Below are 26437 nucleotides of genomic sequence, written 5' to 3'. Positions count from 1 at the left end.
AAAGCAAAGTGTCCAAAGGGTCTGAAGGGAATCCACTCAAGAGGCCAGGAAGGTCATTTACAAAGCGTGGCTCTGTCAGCAAAGCTTATCCCACTTCATCAACGTTATGGGAAGCCTTGTTGCTCCTCCCAAGGAGATAAGCATATGAAGGTGAGCTGGCAGGCCACTGCTCAAGGCACGCTAGGAAAGCTGGCTTCTCCAACCTGCTGCCGCAGTGAGGACCTGGGGCCTCAGATGGTCTCTCCACCAGTAAGGCTGCTTGGCGCTTGACAGTGTATAATCAGGAGGTTCCTCCCTGAGAGGCCTGTGGGAGGTGGGCAGGCAGCCAGGAGAATCCCAGAGAATGCGGAGTGCCACAACTGTCAGGCCTCAGAACCCATGATGTAATGCCTCTCCGGGGGCAAGGAAAACAAGCCCGCTGTTGTCACTGCCCTCCCAGCAACCAGGCACTGCCCTCCCCATGGCACGGCTGTTCTGCGTAATTACGATCCCACTCTCTCTCCTTGGGAGGAGGAAATATGAAAAACCTTTGCTGTCACATAAAAACCAACCCAAGATATGAGAACTGTCTTTTAAAATACATCTTGCTGTAGAGAGATTTCCATAGCAACTTCAGAAGTGTGTGTATACAACTAGAGATAAGTCTAGGCTGATGAAAGCCACCTGGAATGTGAACAGGCTCTGGGCATCAGCAGCTGTGGATTTTTCTAGAACCTGTCATGTTGCTGTGTGACCCTGGGCAAGTCACTTACCCTCTCTGATGCCTAAGGTGATAGAATCATCATTAGATCAAGCTGAGAGAGATCAAGATCATCTTGTCCACACTACCTGGTCTGACGCTTCAGTTCCCCAAGGCTTCCCCTGCTTTCAGCTTCTGTCCAGTCTCCGGCTGAATAAGTCCTGGCTGAAGGCCTCTGCCAATATTACTTATTATTTGATATTGGGAAAGACAATGATCATTTAAGCTTGATTCTAAAAATATTGCTCAGTGTTTGTAAGAGAAGTGCTTTGCCTGTTTAGGAAACAATATATTAATAGGGCAGATTCCTGGGACAGAGTCTGTGAGCTGCTGAGATTTGAGGGTGGGAGTTTGATTGGGGCTGCTCTCAGGATCAACACCTCCGGGGTGTAGGGGAAACTCCCAGGTGCAGTGGTAACAGGGGCCTTAGGCGATCCCTCAGGGACCCTGGAGCCCGGTTGAGTGTCCTACTAGAAGCAATCGGGGTTGGGCCTTTGAACTCCCACACTGACAAATCCCCTCGGGAGCTTGCTGCTCCCAGGCAAGGGGCTTGACCTTAAGAGAGGGACTCAGTCACAACCCCAGCTAAGGGAATGAGAGCCCGGGTCCTGGAGGGGCATCCGGGTGAAGCAATATGTCATCCACTACATGGTTGTGTTTGAATTGGATATGAAGGCAGCCCGGGAGGCTTAAGTATGATAACATGGTCAAGACCATAGGCAGCGGAGGCAGGGAAAACAGCAAGACTGGGATTCACATGTCAGTCTCAGTGGCCTTGAGACTCTGAGACTGGGAAAGTTGCCAGGAGAGTTGAGGCCATGATCTCCTCGTATGTGCAGGATTCAGCCTGACATACACATGGAAGTTCAGAGTCAGAAACGAGTCCAGATTCTGGCTCCATGCTTACTATTAAGAGCTCGGTGACCTCGGGGCCAGTTACTTTCTATCAGTTTCCTCGATTCTACCATGAGGCTTCATGTTCAATTCAAACACATCCATGTAGTGGATGACATGTTGCTTCACCCAGATGCCCCTCCAGAACCTGGGCTCTCCTCCCCTCAGGCAAGGTACCTCTCTCATAGATCTATTGTGAGAGTAAGCTGGGATGGCATATGGATTTTACACAGAACCAGCACAGGGGAGTAACAATAACATCTACCATGCTTTAATACACCTCATGTTATACTTAAGTCTTTGTTCAAATGGCCTTTTTGCAAGAGAAGGGAACTTTCAGAGAATTTCCGATTTGCTCATTGATCCTCCGTGCCTTGGTCTTAGCGGGGGCTTGTGACCCATGTCTATAGAAAGAGAGAGAGAGACCCAGTGGCCCACCAGGGGCCAGGCTACCCCAGCCTCAGCTTGGAAGTTACAGAAGGCCATGCAATATCAAATGAGATGCATCATCTAAGTACTTTGCAAACTACATTCTTTAAAACAAGCTTATTTTCCAGTGAAAAATAGTCACCCCTTCTCGTGACAGGTTCAATAAATTATGAAACTCACTTGCAGGCACTTTGTTGCATGTTCAGCCTGTTTGCTCATCTGAAGTACACGCCAGGGATCATCCGAGGACGTGAAAGACTTCAAATAGCTTAAAGGGCTACACAAATTCAATTATTATTGTTGATAGACAACGTGGCTTCCATCATTTAGAAAGGAAAACAGGAAGAATATAGGCCAATGTATGGTAGAAGTTGGGCTGTTCTAATTATAAGAAGGCAGCACAAAATTCCCAAGAGTTATCAAGGGATCTACACTATTATTACTAATTTTCACCATCACTGGATCGCAATACACAGTGCATATATACTACCTTGTTTGACTCTAACAGTAAATCCTGTATCCAGCTTTCAGATGAGAAAATTGAGGTCCAGAGAGGTGAAGCGACCAGCACAATGTTGCTCAGCTAACAGTACCATGAGGAGTTTGGGGTCGGAACCCAAGCACATGCTTTCTCCATTGAGCAAAGAGTGTCTGCTTACCGGAGAAGGCTCATGAAGCCCCGTGCAGTGTGGTCCCACTCAGAGCGGATGTTGCAATGTCAGCTGCTGAGTAATGGCGAGGTTCTGAATAGGTGAGCATGGTGTGTCCCTGAGGCTCTGTGTGTGAGAAAGGTCTTCCAACACTGCACTGGCTCTCACAGCCTGAACCTGCATCCTGGAGCCTGAACCCTTGTTCTGCGGCAGCAGAATGCCCTCTCAGTTTGACCGTGTGTCTGCTGGCCAAAACGCTGAAAGAAATATCTGCAAACAGAACGTCTCAAAAATAGGTAGGAGATATGGTTCAAGGTACCCATGTGGGGTGTGTTTAGGCTAACTCTTCCCCAGACTTCTTTGTCTTGTTTGATCTCTGCTAGGACACTGGCGCATGGAAGGTTTGGCAATATAATTGTAAGTGTTGACGAATTAAGGATGACTACCAGAATCTGTGTAAATTACACAGGATGCTTCACCATACCTCCCGACATACTGAAAATAATCTCTCTCAAGTAAACATAGCTTCGTTCTATTTCAAGTGATCCTCAATTTAAAATGAGGAAACTGTATTCCGGAGAGGTTAAGTAACTTGCCCCAGGTCTCACAGCTACTTAGGGGCAGAATCACGGTTTCTAACCTAGATTTGGACTCCCCATATCAAATCAGATTAAAATGAATATCCAGGACTGGGTGCAGTGGCTCACGCCTGTAATCCCAGAATTTTGGGAGGCCAAGGTAGGAGGAACACTTGAAGCCAGGAGTTCAAGACCAGCCTGACCAACATGGTGAAACCCCATCTCTACTAAAAATACAAAAATTAGCCTAGCATGGTGGTGTATGCCTGTAATCCCAGCTACGTGGGAGGCTGAGGCAGGAGAATTGCTTGAAGTTGGGAGGCAGAGATTGCAGTGAGCAGAGACTGTGCCACTGCACTCCAGCCTGGGTGAGAGGATGAGACTCCATCTCAAATAAATAAATAAATAAATAAATAAGATGAATATCCAGGACCCCTTGCATGGGAGAAGAGTCATGAAAGGCAGCTCAAGGGTGGTGGAAGGAGGTGGTCTCAGTCTTGCCCTTGCGCCTTGATGATGGCTGTTTCAAGGAGTTGGCATTTTGTTCTACAGCCCTGGATCTCTATCAGGACACATCTCCCTTCTATCTCATGAGTAGCTCCTCTGAATGACTCCCAACCACCAGCCTCCTAAAACATTTCCCAAAGTATGTTCCATCAGTACAGTGCTTCTCAAAGTAAGGTGCATATGAATCACCAGGTGACCTTGTTAAATGCAAATCCTAATTCAGTCATTCTGGGCTAAGGCCTGAGATTCTGGGAATTGTTCTAACAAGTTCCCAGTTATGCCAATGCTGCTGGTCTGTGAACCAAACTTTGAGTAGCAAGGTACCAATAGTGCTTTATAATAAAAAGGGTTTGAGGGCAAATACAATTGAGAAAGTTTGAACTAAACGAAAATAAATGGTTTCATTACTGCAGGACTTCTCAGAGCCTTTAAAATGCTAATAAGCATTATTAATACCCAAGAGGAATAAATTGCAATGTGTTATATGTGAGTTACTGATGTAACCAGAATGATATATCGGTTTGCAAAGAAGCAACGGAAAATCAGGAAAATTCTGTGCCTTTTTCCCACCTTACCTTCGTTCCAAAGATGCAATTACAGCTCATACTCAACCCCAACTCAGCACTCCCCTCTTTCCCACTGTCTCCTTTCAGGTGTCTGGGTACATGCCTGTCTCCTCCATCAGACCACATACCTCCTGGCACCCCTGCTCCTCCTCCCTTCCCTGTCCCAGCACAGACTCTGCACTCAGAAGGCCCCAGGTGGAATACCTTTCGCAGACACGGACGGTCCAGGCAGCAATGATCCACAGAGAGATGCTGAACACGAGCAGCACAGTGCCAGGGCAGATGGTCATGAGCGTCTTCATGACGAAGCGGGTGTTGAAGTTGATCTTGTTGAGGGCCCCGATGCTGCGGGACGAGGCATCGGTGAAGAGCTTGCTGTGCAGCAGCATGACTCGGGCGATCAGGTACAGGCGCAGGAACATGGGGATAGACAGGATGATGTCCACATCGGCCTCCGCCCGGGAGGGTGTGTAGGAGAAGGCCAGGCGTGCCGTCCAGAAGAACTTGTACTCGCCAGGAATGGGGTGGATGGCGCACACCAGCATCTCCAGGCTGATGTAGAGGATGCGCTCGTAGGTCATGGCTATCCGCCAGTCATCCGCGCCATTGTCGATCACGAAGAGCTGGTGGGGGCAGAGAGTCCATTAGTGTGGCCAGGACCAGGAAGTGCACAGCAAGGCCCAGACAGGACAGGTAGGGCAGGCTGGGGCAGGCTACCGGGCTCAGGTCAGCCTGACCACCTCAGCCTGCTCTTTAGGAGCCTTGCTGTGTGGCAAGAGCCCTGGATGGGGAGTAGGGAGACCTGGATTCAGGTCCGGCTGGGAGGCCCTGGCTAAGACACTTTGACTCTCTAGGCCTCACTTTCCTCCTCTGCAAATCACTTCCTGAGATATAGTGATTTATAATAAGAAATCATATAATTGGTCTTTATCCTGGTTTAGGCACAGTTCCTAAAACCTTAGGAATTTCCAAAGTGATAAGTGTCTTTTGTATGCTAATGAGATGACTAGTGGCTGGGGTGGGAGGTGGGGATCCAGGGTAGCCTCAGGATGGGTGCTGGTTGCCAGGGGAACCAATCTGGTGATGAGAGGGCTGGAAATTTCAGCCCCACCCCACCACCTCCTGGGAGGGAAGAGGGACCCGAAGGTTGAGTTGATCACCAATGGCCAATGATGTCATCATTTCTGTCTGTGTAATGAAACCTCCATAAAATCCCAAAAAGACTGTGTGTGTGTGTGTGTGTTAACTTTTATTTTAGGTTCAGGGGTACATATGCAGGTTTGCTATATAGGTAAACTTGTGTTACAGAGGCTTGTTGTACAGATGATTTTGTCAACCAGGTACTAAGCCTAGTACCCAATAGTTATTTTTTCTGATCCTCTCCCTCCCACTCTCCACCCTTAGTGTCTATCGTTCCCCTCTTTGTGTTTCGATGAGCTTCTAGATAGCTGGACACATGGAGGTCCCTGGACACGTGGAGGGTTCCGTGCCCAGAGAGGGCATGGAAGCTCCACCTCTTCCCATGCACCCTGCCCTTTGCTTCGCTCCCATATGGCTGCTCATCTGAATCCTTTGTAAGGTCCTTTATAATAAACCAGTAAATGTGTTTCCCTGAGTTCAGTGAGCTGCTCTAGAAAATTAGTGAAAACCTGAGAAGGGCATCCTGGGAACCCCTGATTTATAGCCACTTGGTCAGAGGCTCAGGTAAAACAGCCTGGGGCTGGTGACTGGCGTCACAAGTGGGGTCAATGTGGTGGGACTGAGCCCTCAACCCATGGGAGCCAACACTAACTCCAGGCAGACAGTCAGGGTTGAGTTATATTGCAGGACACTCAGCCAGTGGCCACTGGAGAACTGCTTGGTGTGTGGGAACCACCCCCTCCTTTTTGCTGACCACAAGTGTTCTATATTGAGCCACTTCCCAAGGTCCCTTCCAGCACACAGGTGCCAAATTGGCTGTTTCACGATGGTGAGAAAGATCAACTCATTTGTATTAAAAACACATCCCTGAGCCCCTGCCAGACCTGAGCTGAGCCCTGGAAGGGGATGCGAAGATGAAAAAGTCATGTTTCCTGAATGAGCGAACTCACAGGGGGTGGCACAGATTCCTTCTCCCCACTCAGAGAGGGGAGCACAAGTGTTTGCTGGTAGCACCGTGCTCTCAGACAGTGCAGTGAAGTGTTCACGGCATGGACTCTGGAGCCGGACTGCCTGATCCTAACACTACTGGCTCCACGATCTTGGGCAAGTTACCGAACCGCCCTGTGCCTCAGTGACCTCATCTGGGGATGATGATAATAGCTGCTGCACAGAGGCCGCTGTGAGGCTGCAGTGGGTTCGTATATGCAGCATGCATGGAATCCTGCCTAGCACCCAGCATGCTATGTAACTATTAGCTATTCTTAGTTTTAGCATTATTAAGGGATCTGGTCTATCTTTCTGTAAAATGACAGTTGGACTCAGTGATGTCTAAGCTTCCTTCTAGCCCTAACCTTTCACAAAGATGCTTCCTGCTGTCACCTCATGAGGATGGCTGTTCACACAAGAATTGACTGAGCACCAGCTGTGTGCCCAGCCTTTGTCTTCGGGTAAGTCCCACTGTGGAGTCCCACCATGTTTGATGACTGTGAAACGGAGTTCACATCTTTCCCCTCTGTGGCCTCAGTCTTCATCTGAGACTGAAATGAGAAGCCTCTAAGGTCTCATCCAGCTCAGATGATTTGATTCTTGGAGGGTGAGGCCTGAGATCCACGCATATGTTCGGTGTGGGCCTCCTGTGCAGGCACCTCACTTCTGGGAGGTAGTGGAGTGTTTATCATCACACTATGCCCTCTCTCTACTGGGCCCTTGGCCCTCCAGCGGATCTGGCTGATGCCTGTCCCAGCTCATCCACAAACACATCCCACTCAAGACTCCAGCCTCATATGCTGCCTGCTCCACCGATAGCCACAGAGAGCTGCTGCTCTCCAAAGCTGCTTATGTTTGCCTTTAAACAGGAGACAGGCAGGGTCCTGTGGCCTAACATGAGCTCAGGATGAAGGGCACCAACACCAGCACCTCCTGGCCAGGAGAGCAGCCCACGCATGCATCCTGGGAAGGCCTGAGCTGCAAGGCTGGAAGAAACTAGGCTGGGTTAGGAGAAATTAATGTTGAGGCCAGGGTTGGGTGGAGGTTTTACTTAATGTGGAAATACACCCTCAGCACAGAAAGAGTAACAGAGAGACTGGATCAGCGTGGATTTGTGGGGTCTGGCTGAAAGCCAAGTGAAACCTTCCTTTCCTCCCTTGCACAGGGAGATCAGGGAATGAAGGGCTCTTTATTCTGTCCCTCCAACTGTCTCCTTGATGGTCTGGGCTGAAGGAAGCTTCTGCTCTATTTCAAAGTTAGTCACCAAGCAGCTTTCTCTCCCCATTTTGCTGCCTTCCTTAGTTCAGCAGGAACCAAGGACCCAGGAGAGGACCTATGGTACCAGGCCTGGTGTGGGGTGGGCGGGCGATGCTTGCCTTGCTTTTAGCATCTACCTGTGATATGTTTCGGCAGCAAGGGGAACCTACCAGGCAATTCAGTGGGCCCTGAGAGGCATGGGGCGGGGGAGGCAGCACTAGGAGGCAAGTCTCTCACCTTGCTGAGCCTCCGTTTCTCTTTCTCCCTGCTGCGTACCCTTACAAAGCCATAATGGAGAGCAGAGGAGACAATGGGTTGACAGGGCTTAATAAACTACAAAGGATCATTTGTTCATTCATTCATTCATTCAACAAACATGTGTTGAAGGCCCTACGAGCAGCCCCCCACCGACCCACCCATAAGGATCCTGAAGGGAAACTAGAGGGGACTGTGGGAGCAACTGGCTGAGAGGCTCACCTGGTGGCTCTAATCAGAGAGCTGTCATTTCTGAACAGGAGACAGTACCCAGCACAGCACCAGCTGGAGACTCACCCTCCTCCTTCCCCAGTGCAGCTGAGCCTGGGTTTTTCCAGACACAGGTTTCCCCCAGCAATTGGAAAGCCCTAATGGCTGTTCAAAGGGTTCCCTCTGCTTCTAACTGCCGCCCGACAGGCCAAGCCATGGCAACGTGACTGCCTGGCCAAATTCTTCAAATGCAAAATTAAAACCATCGACTCTGTAATAAAGAATTGCATCTGGTTACTATAGTAACTGGGTTCACTCTGGGCAGGAAGGGAAGCAACAAGTAACAGATTCCTTTGATTGCCTGATGAGGAGCGGGATTGTAAGCCATCACAGCTGAAGGGGAGAACGCACCAGCAGCTCTGCCCAGCGTGACGGGAGGGTGCTGGTCCTGCCTCTCAGGTACTGCCTCTCAGGTGCCCTGCCTCAGTTGCAGCTTGCTGGTGCAGGGAAGGTGGGGGCCACATGGGGTAGTGGAGCTGGAGGCCATAGAGCTAGTCTGAAGTCCTCCACATCCAGGTATTAGCCATGTGATCTCAGGCCGTGTGTGACTTCTCTGAGCTTGTTTCCACATCTCCAACAGGGGAACATTGACCTTGGCCCTGCCTGCCTCATGAGGTTAGTGTTAGGATCCAATAATACAGATAAAAATTTGGTGGCTGGGGTTGGTGGCCCACGTGGTGGCTCACACCTGTAATCCCAGCACTTTGGGAGGCCGAGGCAGGCAGATTGCCTGAGCTCAAGAGTTCGCAAACAGCCTGGGCAACACAGTGAAACCGTCTCTACTAAAACATAAAAAAATTAGCCGGGCGTGGTGGCGGGCGCCTGTAGTCCCAGCTACTCGGGAGGCTGAGGCAGGAGAATCACTTGAACTCAGAAGGCAGAGGTTACAGTGAGCCAAGATTGTGCCACTGCGCTCCAGTCTGGGTGACAGAGCAAGACTCAGTCTCAAAATAAACAAATAAATAAATAAGTCCGACAGTGCTTTACTAACTGCTCTAAAAATGTGAGGGATTTTTAAGCTGGAGGGCCCGGGGGGCACTCATAAACAGTGTGTGTAAAGAGGCGGTGTTTTGAGTAGGTGGTAGGGGGAGTTTTCAGGCTGCAGGTTAAAAGCCTCTGCTAGACAGGGCTCCACTGCAGGGTTTTCTGCATCTGCAGGGTGGGACGTGTCCTAGAAGATCCCATTGCTGACCCACATGAGGACACTCTATGCTTCCTTCCTTCTGACCCCTGGAATCACAGTTCTCCGAGTGTGGTCTCACTCCCTCCCGTTTCAGAGCAAGTAGCAGATACCCCACTCCACCGGTTCCTCACTCTGCATCCCATTCATTCCTAACAAAGCACAATCCCAATTATTGATTTGCGTTTGTGAGATTTTTGCTGTCTCACCCCTCAGACGTGGTTCTCAACCTACTCACATTGCACATTAGAATAACTTGGAGAGCTTGTTCAAAAATACCCATGCCCAGGCCCACCCCAGGCCAAGTAAATCAGAATCTCTGGGGGTGGAGCCCTGGCACGGGGGTTCTTCTTAAGGCTCCAAGGTGAGTCTAAAATGTAACCAGGGTTGGGACCCACCCCCACTCCCCCAGTCACAGTTGGAGCTCCAAAGAGACAAGGGCTGTGTCTTCCTTGTTCCCTGTGGCATCTCCAGAGCCTAGCTCAGATCTTAGCACTTAGTAGGTGTTCAATAAATGCTTGTTTAGTGAATTAGTAACTCCCACATACTGTGTGCCCCTGGACTAATCTTCCCTCTCTTGGGCTCAGCTTCCTCATCTGAGGAATGAGGGAATAGACTAGACAATCCCCAAGGTACCTCCTGCTCTAAGAAGCCGTAATTCTGTGGTTCTACACAGACCCTCTTGCTGGCAGCTCCCGCCTCATCTGTGTTCTCAGTGCACCTGAGCTCTCCAGGGACAGGAACTATGCCTGGCTCATCTCACCCCACTCCCATGCCTGAGACGTTGCCTGGCACAGAGTGGGCAGTCAGTAGAATTTTGGTGAATAAAAGGTGTGTAGGCGGATGACTGTGTCATATGAAGAAAAGGACAGATTGCCCGTGGCCCTTGTTAACCACCCAGAATGGAAATTCCTGTTGAAAATCCATTCCTAAGCCTGTGACTCACAAAGGACTTGACAATTCATCTCACACCACGGGAAGGGACACCCTCTTATTCCCAAAGGGTGGTTCAACCTGGAATAAACTGTCCCAGGTGACCTCCAAGCCTTAGAAAGTTCTAGAGCAAGTCTGAAACTAGGATATTGAGTAGCGCTGGACCAGAGGGGCAGGAGGAGTGTGTATGTGGCTCCACAAAGGACTATCTTCCCCTAGGGCTTAGTCTCAGTCATCCAGCCGTGATTCTAGACCAGCTTGACTGTTGGCCTCTGACGGATTCTGGAAAAGTACTGAGGTGGTGTGGACACAATGTGGCATGGGGCAGGGAGCACTGTGGGCCCTCGAGTGGTCTGTTCTGGGCTGTTCCAGAGCAGGAGAAGCCACAGAGGCTCAGGGCTGATGAACGAGTCCCTTCCTGACCAGATGTGGGTTTGCTCCTCGCATGCTGGCCTCCCTGAATGGGGAAAGGAAAGCCACATTCTCCGAGTCACTGAATCTTTCTGCCTCCTAAGCCTAAAAAAGTGATTTCACTCATTGAGGGTGCAACTGGCCTGAAGATGTAATGTGTCAGTACCACAGTCTCTGGTCTCCTGAAAGTTCCACTCTTTCCTCAGATAGTTGCTCTGTCCAGAGGTGGCTCTAGGCCTAATCCCTCTACCACTTAACTGGTGGTTCTGAGGACTTGTAGGATTTTCAGCCGTTAGTATAATTCTGAGAGCTCTGGGAGAGAGATTGTATGCAACAGTGATTCCAAACTTTCCTTTAAGGAGCCTGTAATTAGAGAAAAAGGAGAACTAACTCAACTCAGTTCAGTATAATAATTATTAAGAATCAACAAGGTTAGGCTACTGTGGGTATATAAATACGAATCAAACACATGTCCCATGAATCAGTTCACAATCTCAAGTAGCTCTAGCAAAAGACATGCATGATTTGGATGCAATTTGAAAAGCTTCTTGGGCTAGACAGGGCTTCAGCAGTGCCTGGAAGGCATGCATCAGACACACCGGAGGGGGCAGCTTGCAGAAATGGCCACAAATTCCTCCCATCCCATTCACTTACTTCTGTACATGTGACTTTGCCTCTCTTCCAGTCAAGAAGTATAGCCTATTTCTCTCTCTCTTTTTTTTGAGATAGTTTCTCTCTTGTCAACCAGGCTAGAGTGCAATGGTGCCATCTGCCTCCCGGGTTCAAGCGATTCTCCTGCCTCAGCCTCCTGAGTAGCTGCGATAACAGGCACCCACAACCACACTTGGCTAATGTTTGTATTTTTAGTAGAAATGGGGTTTCACCATGTTGGCCAGGCTGGTCTCGAACTCCTCACCTCCAGTGATCTGCCCACCTCGGCCTCCCAAAGTGCTGGGATTACAGGTGTGAGCCACCACACCTGGCCAGTACAGCCTATTTCTTAATCTCTTCAGTCTGAATTTAGCCATGAACCTTGCTTTGGCCAGTGGAACAGTTGAAAGAGTGATACAGCAGAGGTTTAAAAAATGTCAGCACCGTGAGGCTCACTATAGACACATGGCCTCACTATCCCTTTCAGCCCAGCCTACAGCCAGCACCAGCTGCCAGCCATCAGAAGCCATCCTAGACCAGCTGCATGACAGAAGCTCACCCCAGGTAAGACCAGCAGAAGAACCACCAAGCTGAGCCCAGCCCAAATGACTGACCCACAGAAATGTGACCTAAATTCTTATTTTAAGCCATTATGTTTTGAGGTGCTTTGTTATGCCACAAAATTAATATACAACAAAACTAATTCTTACATTTGGCACATATTAGAAAAGCCAGGTCATGTGCCTACCGTGCCCAACGTTTTCCTTTTAGATTCTTATGCCATAGCCCCTAGAAGGAACGCTCACCTGTCCCCACCTTCCCACTCCACTCGGTTATATCTGCTGGCCAGTCTTTCTCAAGCAACTGGGTTACTGGATGGGGAGGAGATCAGGGTCAAGGGCCATTCCAGCTTCCCCCATCACCACTCCCACCATGGATGCATCATTTGAGATATCAAAGAATAACTCAGAGCATTTAAAAAGTTATTTTGCAAGCAGTTTAGTTGTTTTGCATACAAAGTGTTTTCTCAGATGTGAGGAAGTCAGCTGGTAGACTGAATCACAGAACAAAGGCAAAACAGAATTAATGGGAGGGGGCACTGGAGAAAAACAGCATGGAGTCTGGGAACAGTAGACCTTGTTGGCAAACGCTGAGGCTAAACGGATTCGCTGGCAGCTAATGAAGAGGTCAGCATGGCATTCCATCCTTGGATGGCCAGTGAGGGATAGTACAGAAAGCACTTTTAGTTATTCAGGGATTCTTCAGAAGCCCTCAGCTTTCAGCTGTAGGCGTGTCACAGGCCCTCTCCCTTGTCACCTGCACCTCAGGGAGTCCAGGTCTGAGCTTTCCCTGGTTACAGTGTCTCACCAAGCAAAGATGTCATCGCCAGCTCACCACAAGGCCAATGCTGAAGGCCATCTGGCCACCTCAGGACAGGGCCATTCAGCTGCAATCTCTATAGGGCCTGGGACAGGTTGCCTTGACAGGGAGACAAGGACACTACCCAGTGTCTCCAGCAGCCACATGGCACAGCCTGAGCTTCAGGCTTGTGAGGCCTTCCCACACTTCCTGCAGAGGGGTAGGCATGCAGGGAAGCTTGCCTTTTTTCTTTATTTTTTTTTTTTAGGATAAGTTTAGAGTCCATTCATTGGATTCACTCGTTTTCCCCTCATTCTATTTTGAAAGGCTTGAGACCTTTCTGATTTTTTATTTAAGCAAAATCTGTCATTAAAATGTTGTCAGCAATCAGGGAGGAGAACATATTCCTGCTTAGACACTTTCTGACCAAACTGAAAAACTTTCACTCTTGCACAACTATGAATTTCTCTAAATTAAAGGAGAGAAAATGGAAAAAGCCTTTTTGTGTACTGTTCCCTCTCTGTGGGGAAAAAAACTTCAGGGAAAATTTCCATCATTTAAAAAAATATACACAGAAACAAAGCAAGAGGAAAAAATTACAGATTTTCTTAAGATATATTATTTATATATAATATATTTTATATTTTATATATATACATATATAAATTTAAACACCCTGGAGCACATATTCTGCACGTACACCATTACTAGGGGGGGTTACCATGGAAGCAACATCAAAAGTCCTGTAGTACCTAATTAGCTTTCCCTGAGGACAGGAGCTGATTGCCAGTGATGAAATGAACTTCTGGGTTTGCAGCAATGGTTCGTAAAATTTCCAGTCAGCAAATGCTCCATGGAACTAGAGGAAGAAAGGGAGGAAGGTGGGGGGTGGGAAGCAAAGGTAGAAAAAAGGTGGCTCTAAAACAGGCCAGCCAGTGAATGGGCCTTGTCAGGGAAGTCTATGATTCTACCATGAACATGATGCTTAGGGCGAAGGGGTCCATGCTACCCGGCTCTGTATCTAAGAAGAAACTGTTCTCACCTGAAACCATCCCACTCCCTGGGCCACGTGTGGTGTCCCACAGTGGCTCTTCGGTCCGGCCAGGACAGGCTTCTCCTGAGTGCCTCACCAGAGCTCGCTTTTGGTCTGTTGCAGTATATAATGACTACCCATGGGCGTTATGGAGCCTGAAGTTTGTTTGGGACTAACAGAGGTCACTGGTGATCATAAATCCTTTCCCCTGTCCTTGGTTCTCAGAGAAAGAAAGCCAAGTTACAGCATTTAAGGGAGCCATTATTTTTCACTCACATAGCAGGAATTTCTTGATCCCTGACCACGGCACCACTGGGGATAGAGCATCCCACCTCTGGCCATCTGTGTGTGGCAAGTCTCTGGACCTGAGGTTCATCAGTGTAATGTGAAGACTTGGATGCAATTTGTAGTTTTCCATTTTCTCCAGGCTGTGGGGCCATTTCTTTTATAAGATTGTTCATGTACGCCCAACATGGGAAACACAAATTCAGAGCTGTTGTAGTTGAAAGGGTAGAGAAGAACATTCAAAGATCAACTCACTCACCTCCTCCTCCAGTCTAGATCTCTGTAGTGGACCCCATGCTCTCCATAGAACCCTTTGATTGGAAATCCTTTGGATGGACCGACTGGTCTCTAGTTGTAATGAGAGACAAGGTGTGATGCTGGAAATCAAGTGTTTGGGGTCTGGTTCAAGAGGTGCTGGATGCACAGGCATGGAGCTTTGCCCTGATCAGCTTATTCACTCATTCATTCATTGAGTATGAGTTGAGCCCCTACTATGTGACTTGGTAAGCTCTAGGGATATAGCAAGACAAATAGACAAGGCCCCTGTCCCCACAGAGCTTACATTTCAGGGGAGGAAAACAGATATTAAACCGGTAAACCATTTAATTTTAGAGAGTGACACCTGCCAGGAAGAGAATAAGACAGGGCAAAGGAAATGGGAGAAGTCCCAGACAGCCAGGACAGGGCTCTCTATGGAGGGGTCCTCTGAATCCAAAGTGAGCCTTGCAAAGGTATGCATTACAGAGGGGACAACCATGTGCAAAAACCCCAAGGCAGGATGGAGTGTAGAGAGTTGCAGAGATAGAAGAAAGAAGACCATGAAAAAGAAGTGAGGGATGGTACCAGATGAGGCCAAGAAGGTAGCAGGACCCAGATCACTGGGACCTTGGAGGTCACAGAATGAGCTTTATCAAAGGATGGGAGACCACAGACCCACTCCCACCAGGGCCATGTGCACTATGTCACCACTTTCTGAAGACAGACTGCCCACAGGTTAAATATGCACCTGCGGTAGTCAGTTCGGGTCTCCAAAACAAAATACCATAGACTGGGCATCTTAAAAAACAGAAATGTATTTTTTCACCGTGCTGGAGGCTGGAAGTCTGAGATCAGGGTGCCAACACAGTCAGGCTCTCTTCCTGGCTTGCAGGTGGCCGCCATCTCACTGTGTCCTCACATGGCAGAGAGATGGAGAGAGACCTCTCTTTTTCTCTTCTCCTAGAGCCTCAGTGCTATAGGATTAGGCCCCATCCTTATAACCTTATTTAAACTTAATTACCTCCCACAGACCCTATCTCCAAGGCAGTTACATTGGAGGTTAGGGCCTCAGCAAATGCGTTTTGGGGAGACACAATTCAGTTCATAGCTATTTCCTTTTGTGTGAAAATTACCCAAAAGCCAGACTGTGGGCCAAGCCAGGTGACTTTGCACATACCATTTCATTGCAATCTCATAATGTCCCTGTAAGGGAGTAATATGCCCATTTAGCAGATGAAGAAATCCAAACCAAGAGAAGTTCAATCAATTGACTGCGGCCTTCAGCATTCTATGTCTTCCAAATCCCACGCCCTTTCACCTGCCAGCCTGCTAAGCAGGCCCTCTATTTGGGGGCTGGCCAGTTTGGGGTATACGTTGTCTTCTAAAGAAAACTCAGCCAGGCACGGTGGCTCATGTCTGTAATCCCAGCACTTTGGGAGGCCGAGGCGGGCGGATCACGAGGTCAGGAGATCGAGACCATCCTGGCTAACACAGTGAAAACCCGTCTCTACTAAAAATACAAAAAAATTAGCCAGGAATGGTGGTGGGCACCTGTAGTCCCAGCTACTCAGGAGGCTGAGGCAGGAGAATGGCCTGAACCAGGAGGCAAAGCTTGCAGTGAGCCGAGACTGCGCCATTGTACTCCAGCCTGGATGACAGAGCGAGACTCCGTCTCAAAAAAAAGAAAACTCAAGACCACACTTTAAATGCTCATTCTCAGAAGAATCTTTGCTGACCAGAGAATCAATATACAATTAAAATAAACTGGGTTCCATCCCTGGTGTCTGCACCACCTTGGAAACACACATTGTTACCTGCAATCTAGACTGGGCTATGTTTGTGGAACTAAGACCACAGCTTTCATTTCCACAGATAGAATATCCATTTATCATCTTTCCCTTCCTCCTCTTCCCACCAGTGAACAGACCTCTATGGAGACTTGGTGATGGGGTCCCTAGCGAGGAAGAGACCATCTTAGTTTAGGAGCCCACTTACACACCCCAGCATGTTTGCTAATGAAGAAGATTCCTCTGGATAGGGCTGGGGTGGGGTCAGAGGAGACCAACACAGGGCTTAATGTATGTGCCCTAGAAATGAACAGGAACATTGGAGGTGGGAGATTGTGAGCTATGGGACTGGAAGGAGAGGGCAGGTGGCTAAGCAGCACCTTGGGCCAGTCCCATGAGAAGGGGAAGCCGGAGCCCACTGAGGACTAACTGCTGCTGACCACCCATGAGACATGGACAGTGCTGAGACTGTAAGATCAGGAGCATGTGGTGCTCAGCGCTGTCCCGTTGGTTGTGCCACCACCACCTCACCCCTTCCCCTTGCTCCAGATCCATGGAAATGTCGGCTAACCTAGAGGCCTTGGTCATGGGCCCCTCGAGGAGCAATGGGAACAGGAAGGGTGCGTTAAGGGGTCACTAAGTACAGGATAGAGGTGGAGAATTCAGCAGAAAGAGTTTGGCATCAGATGAGCTGTCAAAAGAGAAGTGGAAGTTTCTGAGCCCCCAGAGACCAGTGGAAAGACACTGGGTCCCCTCCTGTGTGGGGTGGGAGTTTGTAACCAATTCTATTTGAAGAAGCAGTAAGGCCAAGTGTCCCCAGTCAATCCTTGGGCTGCAGTGGCCACACCTCGGTCTCATCATGTGCCCCGCCCCAGCCATCTTTACATTGCTGCCAGAGCGAATGTTCCAAAATACAAACCAAATCATGTCACCTCCCCCTCTAGAACCTTTCAGTGGCAACCCAGACTGTCCAACCTCCTAACTGCACTTGGCCAAAAGGGCCTTTTCCCACCTGGCACCAGCTGGCCCCTCCATTCCCATCACCTGCCACACCTGGTGTCTCATCCCAGCCAAACCAAGTTACCAGTAACCCCTGAGCTTGCGCCCCTCCATCTTCTGTACAAGCACTCCCTCTTCTCAGCTTCTTCACCAGAGACCTCCAGATCAAGCGTCCCTCCCTTCCACAGGTCTAAGCTGGTCCCTTCCAACTCCCAGGTGGGGCTGAGTGCCTTCCTCCAGTATTCCCCAGGCCCTGTGCCCCCTGCTTGTCACAGAGCCAATCCCCAAATGGCAGCTGGAGAAGGATGGCCAGACAGTTGGGGAGTGCTAGCCCGCGTTTCAGGAGACCAGACCTTACAGGCACCATTTCATTTAGTCCTTAACAGTGTTCTGAGATAGGTATTCTTATTTCTATTTTACAGACAGGGAAACTGAGGCTCAGAGAGATTAAGTAATTTACTAAAGGTCACACAGTTAATAAGGGGCAGACCTAGGCTCTAGAGCCGGGACAGGCAGCCTCCAAAGTTCACTCTCTCCACTACTGTGTGTGCTGCCCCAGGCTGTACTAGGAGGGCTTGTTGGACTGAACCCGGATGTTTGCTTATCCCAGGCCAGGCCAATACGTGTTTCTGGTTCTCTGTGTGCCTTGGCAGATCCAGGAGTGAAAGGTCTCTGTGCATCTGCTAAGTCTGGGGTAAGAGGAATCGTTTTCTCAACAGGAAGTTTCTGGTAAGTTTCTTTCCTTTTGACACACGAAAGGATCCTGCTGAATGTTTGGGGGTAGGGGAGGAAGAGCACCATCACTGGGGCTGCTGGGCCCTGATTGGTTCTAAGTCACCTGTTTACCACTCAGGGAGAAATTCTTTAACCCTGGCTTAGGGGATATTTTTAGCAACTAAAAATAAAGAGGTTTTTGGATCTTTGAACAGCCTAGGGAGCTGAAGAACTGAGGTCAGGACCAGGTGTTGGTGGTGAGCAGGGAGTGTTTGTTTTTTCCCCAACTGACTAAAAGGCCTTCAACTCCTTCTCAAGGGCCAGCTGCACCGTCACCCCTTCAGGGGGAGCTTTTCCTGATCTCCCAGTGGCGGGGGCAGCACTTCAAACAGCAACAATCCATTTGGTGTTTCCAACTTGCTGGCTGGGGCCTGAGCACGTTTCTTTTTCTTTTCTTTTTTCTTTTTTTTTTTTTTTTTTTTTTGAGACAAGAGTCTCACTCTGTTGTCCAGGCTGGAGAACAGTGGTACGATCATGGCTCACTACAACCTCTGCCTCCTGGGTTCAAGCAATTCTCCTGCCTCAGCCTCCCGAGTAGCTGTGCACCACCACACCTGGCTAATTTTTGTATTTTTAGTAGAGGCAGGGTTTTGCAATGTTGGCCAGACTGGTCTCAAACTCCTAGCCTCATGTGATCAGCCGTCCTCAGCCTCCCAAAGTGCTGGGATTACAGGCATGAGCCACCACACCTGGCCTCCTAAGCACTTTTCTTTACATTAACTCTTTGAGTCTCACAATAGCCCCATAAGAAAAGTGAACTTCCCCCAGACCTCATATCAACTAAGTGGTAGAGACAGGATTTAAACCAAGAGGCCACACTCTCATCTATTAAGTTTCCATTCTGGCCAAAACCCCCCTCTTGATCTCCCATCTGAGCCGTGTTCCTGTCCACCTGCTTGTCAGCAGCCTCACTAAAGCAGGGGTCCTTGAGGACAGACGTCTCCTTGGTCACTGTCCTCCACAGTGCCAGGCACAGCACCCAGGAAATATGGGCCGCCCAAACCAATACATAAAGGGCTTAAGGTGTCAAAACTATGTCAATGTGACTCCAAAGAAATATTTTAATTGTTTACCATTTTTATAATTCTCCCAAGGCAAAAGAGTCTTTTGCAACATATGCACAAGATAAAGAAATCAAAGAATATTTTTAAAAGAACTGCTTATTATACTTAAAAAAAAAACCCTGGAAACAAACTTGAATATACATCAATAGGGAAACAGCTGAATACATTATGGTACTCATACTGGGGAACATTATGTAGCTGTTTTTAAAAATGAAGTGGATCTATATGTATTGACTTAGAAAATGTTCATGATATATTGCTAAGTAAAAAGAGAAACTTACAGCATAATAGGTATAGTGGGATTCCTCTTTTTTTTTTTTTTTAATTTATTTATTATTATTAAACTTCAAGTTGTAGGGTACATGTGCACAACGTGCAGGTTTGCTACATATGTATACTTGTGCCATGTTGGTGTGCTGCACCCATCAACTCGTCATTTACATAAGGTATAACTCCCAATGCAATCCGAGATTCCTCTTTTTTAAAAGAGCAAACACCAACACATAAAACCAAAAATGCCCATATATGTGTATGCATGTTGGTACATTTTTGTATAAGCACACACAAAAGGTGCGTTAATCACCTCTGGCTAAACTAAACACTAAATTGTTAACACTGGTACCACTGGGGACGTAGGGAGATGGGAATCAGGGAACCTATTGACTTTTTTCCTTTTGATAATTAGAACACACTTCTGTGTTAAAACAAGCCTATATTGCTTTTGTAATTTAAAAAAACCCAATAAAGTATTTTTTAAAAGAACTGTCCTGAAGAAAGCCACTTGTGGCGCCTAATGGTGATGTTTTAAGCACAACCATTCTTGGAGGAACAATAATTGCCAGGTCCTTTCCTGCCCTGTAATTTTCTGTGTAGAGCTTCAAATCCCCCGGGGGCCCCCAGGATTTTATGAACACAGCCCTGCTAGAAGCGTTCATAGCTGAGCTCCTCTTACAAGGCTCCCCCTCCAAGGCCAGCCTCATTACCAGATCCACGGCCCCTCTAACTAAACCACCTTGTGAAAAATAGTTCCAGGGCATGAAGATTAAACAAAGGCACTATTTCAAGGCCACCTCTCCATGTGCATTCCCATCGCAGGCACTGAAAGCCGCATTAGTTAGTGGCCCACCCTGCTCCCCTACTGACGGCAGAGGCCTGGGCTCCCTGTGGGAAGTGGTGGCCCTCCCCATGGTTGAGAACTGAAACCTGCTCCACTGTTCCCTCCATTCGGGAGGAGGGGGCCAGGGCCAGGGCATGCGGCAGCCACCATCGCCACAGTGACTGCTGCTGGTGAGAGCTGGCTGCGGACCTGGTCTCAGTGTGCCAGGTACAGTGCCAAGCCCCGTGGGGTACAGTGGATGTCAGGATGCAAGTTCCTGACGAACCAGGAGCTTCGAACTGCGTGTCTCCTAGAGATGCGCAGAAGCAAACAAAGATATGGCTATGGAGAAGGCTGGTTTGGTGACTAGGGCACTATTTGCAATTCAGGGTCTGTGCTGCTGCCCTGGATCCAGACACCTGGGGCTCTGGCTCTGGGTCCCCCACACTAGAGGGCCCTGCTTGACCACTCCTCAAGTCACACCACACCCCCTGGAGCCAAAAGCCCACAGGGCCCAGAGGCCTTGTCTGCCTCCACCTTCTACACCCCACTTTGGATATCCAGACCCCCAGAGTCCCTTGTCCAAAAAGGCCCCAGGCCTGCTTCCAGGGCCCACACTGCCACTTTCTCCATCTGTCCTCCCATAGGCTGATGCTGGCTGCTGGTAGATACATCCCTAAGCCTGAGAAGCAGCCAGGGGGCAGCTGGAGGAGGGGGCGGGATGAAGTTTAGACCTGAGGGCTGTGGCATCCACGGTGCCCTCAGGGTCTCGGATTGCATCAGGAGGGAGGCAAGAGAGGGGCATGCTAGGGTCTGGGGCCTCAGGGTCTAGGTGCCTCCACTGGCCCTAAAGGAAACAGGGATAGATGGGCCTGTCGGTAACCCTTTCTGACTGTCTGGGATATGAATGACAGGATCAGCAGCAGCTACATTTTCTAGTTAGTTCTGAGGTCAGGTAAACAGGCCCCTGACACTGCCTCTCAGACGGGTTGTCCCACCTTCACACACCTCTGCAGCAGCCACAGGCATCCAGGCTTGCTCTGAGGTGCCTTCTGCAGAGTGCTGGCCACGCTGGAAGCACCATACAAAGTGACTGAGTGGCCAAATATTTAAAAAATGCTTCTCAGAGATTCATCAGGCTCATTAGCATATGAAAGCTTCTGAGACTTCTAAAGAAAAGAAAACTGGTAGGCTTTGAAATGCAGTTTCTCAAACTTATTTGACCTTGACTCTTGTTTTGAAGTAACAGCTATTAATATTTCAAGGAACACTGGGAAATGCAGGGTGTGAGGCATTCAGTGTAACAGACAATGAAGGGTTCTTTCCTTCAAGCATCTATGGTTCATTTTAACGAAGACTACCACAGTCTTCCTGAGAGGCACCAAATACTCCCCTGCCTTCCTGAACTCACTCCACAGAGCACAGCCCATGCCACCAAACCCGTCAGCATCCACTCGCGTCACCCCACAGCCTCCTGTGAGCCAGCCACCTTCACGTGCTTTTTAGTTATTTTATTTAACAAATACTTATACAGCGCTTACCAGGTTTCAGGTGCTATTCTCAATGACTTAGAAATACTAGCTTCTTTACTCCTCATAGCAGCCCTTTTGTGGTGGGTCTTATTATTGAAAGATGAGGAAACTGAGGCATGAAGAGATTAAATGACATGCCCAAGGTCACACAGCTGGTAAGTGGTTTACTCAGATCAAACCCAGGCAGTCTGGACCCAGAGTCCATGTGTATTCATTTCTTATTGCTGCTGTAACACATTACTTAAAACAACACAGATTTATTATATTACAGCTCCGGAGGCCAGATGTGTGGAATCAGTTTCACTAGACTAACATGGAGGTTGTCCGCACGGCTGGCTCCTTCCAGAAGATCTGGCAGGGGAATCCGTTTCCTTGCTTTTCCAGCTTCCAGAGGGGGCCTACCTTCCCTGCCTTGTAGCCTTTTCTCCCACCACTCCAGCCTCCTGTTTCACCATCACTCATCCTGCTTCTTCTTCGGTAGTCAAATCTCCCTCTGCCTCCCTTTTCACAAGAACAGTTGTGATTACATTTAGATCCTACCTGGATAACCCAGCATAATCTCCTTCATCTCAAGATCCTTCATTTAACCACATCCTGCAAAGTCCCTTTTGCCAGGATATCCAGGGATTAGGAGCTGGATATTTTGGCAGGGTCTGTGCCAAAATATGGTTGGGGTTGGGGCATTATGATTGGGGGAGGGGCATTATGATTCAGCCTACCACATTATGCTTTTAACCATGGTGCTAAATCTAGTTTAGTGTTCCTAACAATCCTAGGAAGATGTTAGCATTATTTCTATTTTACAGATTTGAAGACTAGGGCTCCAAGACGTCAGCTGAACTGCCAAGTGTCACCCAGGTAGTAAATGGCACAGCTGGGACGGGAACCAAGATGTGAATGACTTGCTCCTTCACACCTGCCCTGCCACCGGACAGGCAGCACTCAGGACACGCGGGGCCTCAGGGGATTCCGAAGGAGGTGCTGCTTTTGTTACTCTCTAGACTGAGCCCTCCTGGTATCCTAATCCCACTGAAAACCTGATGTGAGCTATGAATTTGCTTTCCCTAGAACAAGAAGCATTTCTGGAACACACCATGTATTGCAGCTAGTTTCTGGGAGTTCATGGGCCCCAGGTTAAGAACGCTTGCTTTTGTGTGTGTGTGTGTGTGTTTTTTTTTTTTTTTTTTGAGAGACAGAGTCTTGCTCTGTCGCCCAGGCTGGAGGGGTGCAGTGGTGTGATCTTGGCTCACTGCAACCTCTGCCTCCTGGGTTCAAGCATTTCTCCTGCCTCAGCTTCCCAAGTGGCTGGGACTACAGGCATGCACTGCCGCACCCAGCTAATTTTTTGTATTTTTAGTAGAGAAATGAGGCTTCACTATGTGTTGCCTAGGCTGGTCTCGAACACCTGACCTCAGGTGATCTGACTGCCTCGGCCTCCCAAAGTGTTGGGATTACAGGTATGAGCCACCATGCCCGGCCAAGAACACTTGGTTTTAAAAGCAGAGTATTAGAGGGATATTTGCACACCCATGTTCATTGCAGCATTACAGATACCCCTTAGCTTATGATGGGTCATGGCCTGATAAACCCATTGTAAATTGAAAATATTCTAAGTAGAAAATGCATTTAATACACCTAACCTACCGAATGTCACAGCTTAACCTAGCCTGCCTTGTGTGCTCAGAACACTTACATTAGCCTACATTTGAGCAAAATCATCTATCACAAAGCCTATTTTATAATAAACCATTGAATATCTCATGTGATTTACTGAACGCAGTAAACTGTAGAGTACTGTATTAGTTGCTGACCCTCGTGATCACAGGGCTGACTAGGGCTCTCTGCCGCTGCCCAACATCACAAGAGAATACCATGCCACATACCACTAGCCCAGGAAAAGATCAAAATTCAAAATTCAAAGTACAGTTCCTGCTGAATGTGTATTGCTTTCACACCATCATAAAGTCAACAAATCTTAAGTCAAACCATCATTAAATCTGGGACTATCTTTCTCTATAGGATTCGGTACTATCTGCAGTTTTAGACATCCACCAGGGGTCTTGGAACATATCCCCCATGTATATACTGTACAGAATTTCAGGTTTGCAGGAAGACAAGAGTTGAGGATTGTTCGCACATCAATGTGAGTAAACTTAACATCACTGAACTATACACTTAAAAATGGTTAGGATGAGGGCAGGTGGCTCATGCCTGTAACCCCAGCACTTTGGGAGGCCGAGGTGGGTGGATCACCTGAGGTCAGGAGTTCGAGACCAGCCTGGCCAACATGGTGAAACCCTGCCTCTACTAAAATACAAAAATTAGCTGGGCATGGTCGTGCATGCCTGTAATCCCAGTTACTAGGGAGGCTGAGGCAGGAGAATCGATTGAACCTGGGAGGCAGAGGTTGCAGCAAATCAAGATCGCACCACCGCACTCCAGCCTGGGTGACAAGAGTGAGATTCCATCTCAAAAAAAAAAAAAAAAAAGGTTAGGATGGTATTTTATATTACGTATCATACCACTTTTTTTTTTTTCCCCCAAAAAGACTGCTCTAAACTGAGAGCTCTTGCAGAGCAGGGACCACATCTAGTACATTCTTGCGGCTGGTGCTGGGGAGGAGCTCAACAGATGTCTGCCCGTGAGGGCTCAGCAGGTGGGATGGGTGATCTGCTGCCTCCCGCTGGCTGTGGCTAACACTTCTAGAAGCCCTGCACACCGGAGAGTAAGCAACCAGCCCAAGCCTGGCTAAAACCAAAAACAATAAAAGCCTCGAGAACTGAGAATGGGGAGGAGGAAGACAGGACAAAAATAAATCCAGTCACTGTTGTGGTCAAGAAGAGGTGGCTTTCACCCGTTCCTCAAAGGAACCTCGAAAGGGAACAAAAGGCCCCGATGTTAATTTTAGATACAGCTTGAAGCCCTGTCCAACTTGAGAGTGACTCTGTGCCTCTCCCACGGCTGAAAGTACCTGGGCTTTTTGACAGTTGTGCTCCTCTGCTGCCAAATGAATGGGGGTTGTAATCCACTTGAGGATCTTTTAAACTTCACTGCTGTTTGTATGAATTTGGAAGGAAAAACCAAACCTCCTCTGAGAGCTGACTCACGTTCCTTTGGGCATCGTGCCAGTCCCTCAGAAATCACCTCATCTGCCAACCCATCTATAATACCCCATCTGTAAAAGCATCCTTCTGCTTCCACTGGCCAGGAAGATTGCAAAGGAAACCATGTAATTGCAAGAAAAGCCAAGTCAGAGAGGCAGGTGACACCTGTTTTATGACCAATGAGGGGCAAAGCCATAGAGAGTTCAGAACTGAGAGTGGGTGGAAGCATAAATCCTGTTGCCACTGTGGTAAAAATGGGTGGCACTCACTGTGGGAACCTTGGAAGGGAACAAAGTGCCACGATGCTGCTTTGCAGAGGGTCAGGTGGTCACGCAGCATCCTGGGGTGGTTCATTCCCTCTGGGTCCCCCCCATCTGCCATGTTTCAACAACCATCCCAGATCCTCCTCCCTCTAACTGGGATCATATTAAATAGCCTTTCCACCAGTGACAGAAGGAGGTGGGCTCTTGATGGAGCCCACTCTGTAAATATAGAGCAACAACAGGAATCAGAATGTTCCACGGGAAATGGGTGGGACTTTCCCTCCCCATACTGAGTACAGAAGATGTTTACAGGACTTTCTGCAACCATCCTCACCAAGTATAATCCCAGAACAGTAACAGCAAGCTGATGGGTTTATTCAGGTAATATCCAGGAGACATATTTCTCTTTAAAAGGAAAGGGAATTTGCATGTTTTGTTATGGCCATCCCTTATTCCAGTTTAACTGGTCCCTAAGAGGCTCTGACTACAGCAAGAGGGATTTTGGTTGGAAAGACTGTCAAACCTTGAAGAAGGGTAGAGATGGAAAGAGAGAAAAGTTGAGGGAAGACTCCCCCCAGGGAAATGTTTTCAAAATGAAATCTGGACCTATTCATGTGGGAGAGAATGCCCACCCCAGAAGCAGGGGATTTATCTATATGGGCTCCAAAGCTCTTTTCATGCTGTTTCCATTGAACTACCTTCCCTTGCCTGTGATGCAGGCAGAAGTTCGATTTTTTTTTTTTCTATCACTGAAGGTGTTGGTAAAACAGAAAGTTTTTTTGCACCCACACTCTCCTTCAGCCAGGTCTCAGGCAACTTCTAGTGTGTATTTCCCCACCCTTTTCATTTCCCAGCCAGAAAAAGGGGAGTTCCTTTGGTTATGGTCCTCAGTTCTGTACCAAGAGCAGGAAGCCCCTAACCCCAAACCATTGCACTTAGGAATATTTTCACCACAAACACCTAGAAGCCAATCTTTCCACTCCAAATGGAGACGGACAGGTCAATCCAGAAAGAACGGGCTATTGAAAAGCTGTAATAAATCATGTGCCAAGTGAGGTGTCAGACATGCAAACCAGGGAATACAAAGTCAGAGAGTTGTAAACGAGGTAGTGGGTTGAAGAGCTAGCAGTGGCCTGGTTCTCTCTGCCTACAGGAAAGGCCCAGAGCCACCTTGTGCACCACTCCTCCTCTTAGCGAGGGAGGTACCCAAATGTCTGTTCCTTGGTAAGAGGCTGACCCTGAAAAGTTTACACCTGGAGTTTCATCCCTGTATCTTAAAGCAAAGGGGGTGGCCGGGCGCAGTGGCTCAAGCCTGTAATCCCAGCACTTTGGGAGGCCGAGACGGGCGGATCACGAGGTCAGGAGATCGAGACCATCCTGGCTAACATGGTGAAACCCCGTCTCTACTAAAAATACAAAAAACTAGCCGGGCGAGG

General features: G+C 48.4%; 1 protein-coding gene across 1 annotated transcript in view; it reads right to left on the bottom strand.

Annotated features, from left to right (window-relative positions):
* KCNN3 (potassium calcium-activated channel subfamily N member 3) overlaps positions 1-26437 on the bottom strand; it is a 163428-nt gene that overhangs the window by 59933 nt on the left and 77058 nt on the right. The window contains exon 3 of the mRNA XM_007976953.3: positions 4568-4986. Coding sequence (XP_007975144.1) covers positions 4568-4986 — 419 coding nt within the window. The remainder of the gene's footprint in view (positions 1-4567; positions 4987-26437) is intronic.

The sequence above is a fragment of the Chlorocebus sabaeus genome, chromosome 20, assembly GCF_047675955.1.
Source record: "Chlorocebus sabaeus isolate Y175 chromosome 20, mChlSab1.0.hap1, whole genome shotgun sequence".
NCBI lineage: Eukaryota > Metazoa > Chordata > Mammalia > Primates > Cercopithecidae > Chlorocebus > Chlorocebus sabaeus.
This window is presented reverse-complemented; position numbering and strand designations above follow the sequence as displayed.